The following is a 5,806-nucleotide window of genomic DNA, read 5'->3' on the forward strand; positions in this document are numbered from 1 at the left end:
CATACATTTTTATTTAAGAAAAATACTAAAATACATTTTATAACTTGACGTACAACACTACGCCATATTTGTTTCTTTGTTTTTTTTTCTGCCGAAGCAAACTGGACATGGCTTGGGAGTACTATTATCATACTATTATTCATTCAAGTCAGCCATTCAAACGTTCTGTCGTATTCTAATCTGTCGCGTTTTTCTGTAGCTTAAACAGCCCTTGATGACAAGTACAGAAATGTCACTGTCAGTTTACTATTGATAGTTGATAGCGACTGCAGTGTTATTTGCAATAAATAGCTATTTTATCTCAAAAAACTTAATTATATAAAAACTTATCACAAAAAACTAAATCCGAAATAAACATGGATATAACAAGATTACCTAACGACAAGAAATTACAATTATGCAGGTGGTACTTCAAAGGTATGTAAAATACGCTTGAAAATGGCAGAAATCCCGTTAGCCTTTTATACGTTATTTAAGCATTACATTCAACAAGAAAAGCGTTTTAAATTACTGAATCTGATTCCTTTATTCTTGCTCTATCAGTTTATGACTCTTTATAGTCCAAGAAATATATATAAGTTGTTAAAAATATGACGCATAATGGCATAATAGTATAACACAACGTCCAATGTTTTCAGTCGGTTGCGTGTTCTTACCGTTCGTGTGGGCGGTGAACGCGGTCTGGTTCTTCAAGGAAGCCTTCACGAAGCCGCCGTTTGATGAGCAGAAGCAAATCAAGAGGTGTAAGTGTACATGTCCATATTCATTGTTGAAAACCAATTCCGTACACCACCGACCACCGGTGGACGGGCAGCAGCGTCCCTCAAATTCGGTGTACTCGACTGCGATCGCCAACCCGCCTGCCAAGTGTGGCGATTATGGCATTCACCCCCCAAAAAAGGGGGAGGCCTATGTTCAGCAGTGGACGTCTTATGGCTGAGATGATGATGATGATGATGAATTCCGTACACGGCGGGAAGAAGTTGATATCTGTCTGGAGAAAATTGAAGAAATTTGAACCTTGTGTAATTTAATTTTAAGTTTTTATCCGTAAAGTTTTAAGTTCAAATTTCTTCGGTAGAATATCTCGAGTTATCAACTTCTTCCCACCGTGTACGGAATTGTACCCTTATGTCCAATACGCCTATAGGCTGCAGTGGCTGCTTTACATCAGGTGGACCGCACGCTTGTTTGCTACCGTTGTGGTATTGAAGGTACAAAATGACATTTAGGGGACAATAGTAATTCACTGCTGTATCTTGATCACTAAAGGATTATTTACATGGGTTTGGGTGTTCAATTCTCTCTTTTCATCCAGGTTTGCATTTAAAAAAACCCTGGTTGTAATCTTAGTTCTGAACAAATAAACATATAGTTCATATGTTTTACCAACCATACCAACGGCAATTTTATAAAAAAACCGGGCAAGTGCGAGTCGGACTCGCGCACGAAGGGTTCCGTACCATAATGCAAAAAAAAAACAAAAAAAAGCAAAAAAAAAACGGTCACCCATCCAAGTACTGACCACTCCCGACGTTGCTTAACTTTGGTCAAAAATCACGTTTGTTGTATGGGAGCCCCATTTAAATCTTTATTTTATTCTGTTTTTAGTATTTGTTGTTATAGCGGCAACAGAAATACATCATCTGTGAAAATTACAACTGTCCAGCTATCAATGTTCGTGAGATACAGCCTGGTGACAGACGGACGGACGGACGGACAGACAGCGAAGTCTTAGTAATAGGGTCCCGTTTTACCCTTTGGGTACGGAACCCTAAAAAATAGTTTACATCAGTTACTTTGAGATCATTTGTGCAACTGTGCCAAAATTGGGACCTCAAAACTCATAAACACAAATGTATAGTTAACCCATTTTTAATTTCTTTTTTTTCAATTGCAGATGTGGTTATGAGCGGCCTGGGAGCCCTGGCGTGGGCGGTGGGGCTGATCTCGTGGGCGCTCATCTTCCAGGCGCGCCGGGTGGCGTGGGGCACCACGGGGGAGGCGCTGTCTTTCGTGCTGCCACTGGGCAGGGCTTAGTTATAAGTCTAACCTTCTGTTACGTCGTTTTTTTCAAGTAGTAAATATCCCAATCAAACAGTAATTTTAAGTATCTGGGGGCACAGCTTAAATTAATTATACATACAGGGTGTCCCAGAACGCCCACGTCACAGTGACACCGGAGGTAGGTTAACGACCCTAACCAGCCTAACATGACACCAGTAAAAGTTGCATGGTTTTCGAGTTATTACTGGAAAAAAAATTGAGAATTTTCCCCTTTGTTTTAACATTTGTAGTACCAGCATCGATTTGGAAAGCTCTTACTGACAAAATAACACTTCTCACTTCTAAATTCACTATTTAAAAAGTGATACACAAAAAAAAAATTAAGAGCTGTCATTGTGACATGGTACTTCTGGGACACCCTGTATATGCACTACTTATACCTTTTGATTTATAATTTTGAATGGGCTGTATTTCAAAATAAATTTTAGGGGATTTTTGTCTCTAAATATGATCAGGAATACGCTGTTAAAATTATTCGGTTTCCTCATGTTACACCGTGTATTAAAAACTCCTGTACTGCTATAACATTATAAGGGGTCATCCATTAATTACGTCACACGTTGAGGGGGAGGGAGGGGGTCAAGAAAATGTGACATATTGTGACATGGGGAAGGGGGGAGACACAAACTTTGTGACGTCACTTTAACTTCATCAGTAACCGAAAATTTATTTAAATTATTTAGTTCGCTGTACATTTAAATAACAAGTTTTTAAAACGAAAATAGTTTTTAATCGTTTAATTTTCTTTCCTAAGCAGTTTTGGGTTATAAAATTACTAATATTTATGTCGTCAAAAATATTTTGATAAAATATTAATAATACTTAGGTACTTACTTAATTCGATTTGGCGATTTCGTAGAAAAAATGTGACGTCACACTAGGGGGGGGAGGGGCTTGCCAAATGTGACCAAGTGTGACAAGGGGGGGGGGGAGGGGTCAAAAAACCTAGAAATTGGTGTGACGTAATTAATGGATGACCCCTAACAATGTATTTAAATACTTATAAGAGTTATAAGCAAACATGACGTATAGTATTAACCTCCTAAGGCCCAGCCAAACACATGAAAAATGCAATATTTGCCACAGAAATTTGAACCTTTAGTGTAGGAAATAGAGTTGATTATGCGTTGTTCAAAAACTGAATGAAACAAAGCAAAAGCAACTCTGTTCCAATCGAATATGATTTAAATTTCATTGAACTGAATAAGTACTATAGGTAGGACCTTGGGCCTTAGGAGGCTAAGTTTTTTTATGCAATAAGTTGTAAATATAAATTATTTAATAAACTTAAGTTATTGAACGCTACATAAGTGTCTCATTTAAAAAAACTACATCGCCATTTTACTGGTTTTTACTTTAACTTTATTTCAAAAGTAAAAAAAACACAAGGAAAAGTAAGTAGGTATAGTCAGCAGCAGAAGTTTCTAAGCGGGCCAGATGTTCAAAATGATCTTGACGCGACTTTATAGTTAAGAGAATAAGAGTGTGTCAAGGTAATTTTGAACACCTCGCCCGCCTAGCAACTTCTGCTGCTGACTGTACATAATAGTAATTTAAGCACAGAATAAATAGTAGTACTAGGTACAAAAGACTCACTCTCTAACAAAACGCGTCTGTCACGATCAGCACAGATATGGCCGCTAGGTCGCGACAGCGCCACGCGCGGCTTATGGCAAACCCCAAAATTGGGGTCGAAGGATGTACTTTTAGCTACCTGTAGCAAAGCGACGAAAGCGGAGTGAGCCACGCCTGATTTAAGTAAGGTTTTAGAGTTAGACCGCGAAAAGTCTGCAGCGATTTTGTTAGCTCACGCAGTGCAAGTGTTATTTTAAACGTCAAACTTATATGAAATTATGACGTATAAATAACACTTACACTGCGTGGGCTATCAAATCCGCTGCAGAGTTTTATTGGTGCGACTATAGTATGTTATCGTATGGCATGATACGATATAGCAGTTTTCTTTCTGACAATATTACGCAAACTCTGCGTAGAGGGCGTCACTGGCACAATCATAGGGCCTACCGCGAAACACGGAAATCGGAAGTTCGGTTTCTGCCTCTATCAGTGGGGAGACACTCCTGACTTCGGTCGAACTCGGCTCCGTTCGGCTCGGCATTGCTCCGAGCAATTATTAGGGTTGGCACCACTTGACTTCCTTGTTCGTGCACGACCAGAGATAAGATAATCACTTGAATTTTGACAACCCTAAATAGCCGAAAGGGATAGTGCTATTTATTAGAAAGGGTGTTAAAGATTGTGTAATCTATGCCGTACATTAGGTGTAAAAAGATTTTGTATCTGTGGTTTCCTCTTTGTCGCTGCCCTCAGCCCAATGCGGTTGTAAGATTGTGTCGTCCCATTTATTTTAATTATTTTATGTTTTACTCAGCCTTTATAACTTTTACAAACCTCTTTTAATGTAATGTTTTGGATCATATAAAACTAGATATAGTTGTGTGTTAATTTACTACGATTAATACAGACTCATATCATAACTTGGTGTTGCTCATTTGTAATCTCGGCTAGTCCCTCGTCTGCTTCCCGTGTGCTCCTTATATTCCGAACAGGTTCAGGGCCTAGGCACAAAAGCTGCAGAAAAGCTAAAAGGCGTTGAGATATTCCCAGATTACCCGAGTTACGACAATGGCGCAACCAGGGACGAGCACATGTAACATAACCTCAATGTCCACCTTAGAGAAACTGAAAGGCTTGGACAATTGGATCAATTGGAAATTCGCTGTGAAGATGGTGCTTACTCTTGATGGTTTATGGGGCTGCGTCGATGGCACAGACACGGACACTACCAAAGATGGACGGGCTTTAGCAAAAATTTGCCTGTCATGTGAGCCACACCTTTACCAAATCGTGCGGAATGCGACGACCGCTAAGGATGCGTGGAAGTCATTATCCGATACTTTCGAAGACAAAGGACTGTACAGGCGAGTACTTTTATTACGCAAATTACATAGAGTAGAATACGGTCACTTTGCGGGCATGTCGGATTACATCGAAGGTGTCCTTAAGCTCGTCACGCAGCTAGCCGATATCGGGAAGGTTATCGACGATGCAGAGACAGCTGAAATCCTGCTGTCGGGCTTACCTGAAGAATTCAACATACTAGTGTCCAGCCTTGAAGCGGCTAACCTCAGCGGCACCTTATCAAGTGAGGTGGTCCGGACTAGACTACTTCAAGAAGATCACAGACGAAGCCAAAGTAACACTACAGACAACCTAGCCTTCATGGCTAACAGGAAGAAGAAAAGCAACAATAACTTATGTACTTACTGTCAGAAAAAGGGCCACTCCGCAAACCGCTGTTTTAAGAAGAAACGAGAAGAAGCAAGGAAAACTGGACAGGAACACACCATGTTTGCTTCTGCATACTCGGCAACACATTCTAATGAATATGTGCTCGACAGTGGAGCGTCCAGTCACATGGCTGGTGACTTGTCTCTTCTTCATGAAACTAAAAGCAAGAAATGTGTGATCACAGTAGCCAATGGACAGCAACTTAATAGTGAAGTTATTGGTAAGACTTTTATATCACCTGAATTGACTCTAAATAATGTGCTATATGTGCCTAATTTAGCGAAAAATTTAATGTCTGTCAGTGAAATTACAAAAAATGGTTATGTTGTAGTGTTTTCTAATAATTATTGCAATATCTATAGCTCTTGTCAAATCACAGGCAATAAGGTTTTAACTATTAATAAACAAGATGGGCTCTATAAGTTGA

The 5,806-nt window shown here is 39.6% G+C and overlaps 1 protein-coding gene across 1 annotated transcript; it reads left to right on the forward strand.

Annotated features, from left to right (window-relative positions):
• The first annotated feature begins 338 nt into the window (after positions 1-338).
• Positions 339-2,648, forward strand: LOC134677842 (gamma-secretase subunit pen-2). The gene is made up of 3 exons (XM_063536268.1): positions 339-417; positions 639-743; positions 1,901-2,648. The coding sequence occupies exons 1-3, from the start codon at positions 357-359 to the stop codon at positions 2,038-2,040; spliced, it is 306 nt and encodes a 101-aa protein (XP_063392338.1). The 5' UTR covers positions 339-356; the 3' UTR covers positions 2,041-2,648.
• Positions 2,649-5,806: the final 3,158 nt, after the last annotated feature.

This window comes from Cydia fagiglandana, chromosome 27 (assembly GCF_963556715.1).
Source record: "Cydia fagiglandana chromosome 27, ilCydFagi1.1, whole genome shotgun sequence".
NCBI classification, from domain to species: domain Eukaryota; kingdom Metazoa; phylum Arthropoda; class Insecta; order Lepidoptera; family Tortricidae; genus Cydia; species Cydia fagiglandana.

Excerpts from the sequence above, each read along its gene's own strand:
- LOC134677842 (XM_063536268.1), top strand. The coding sequence starts at position 357 with ATGGATATAACAAGATTACCTAACGACAAGAAATTACAATTATGCAGG. Across the intron at positions 418-638 it reads ATGCAGGTGGTACTTCAAAG|TCGGTTGCGTGTTCTTACCG; the intron begins GTATGTAAAATA and ends CAATGTTTTCAG. Across the intron at positions 744-1,900 it reads GCAGAAGCAAATCAAGAGGT|ATGTGGTTATGAGCGGCCTG; the intron begins GTAAGTGTACAT and ends TTTCAATTGCAG.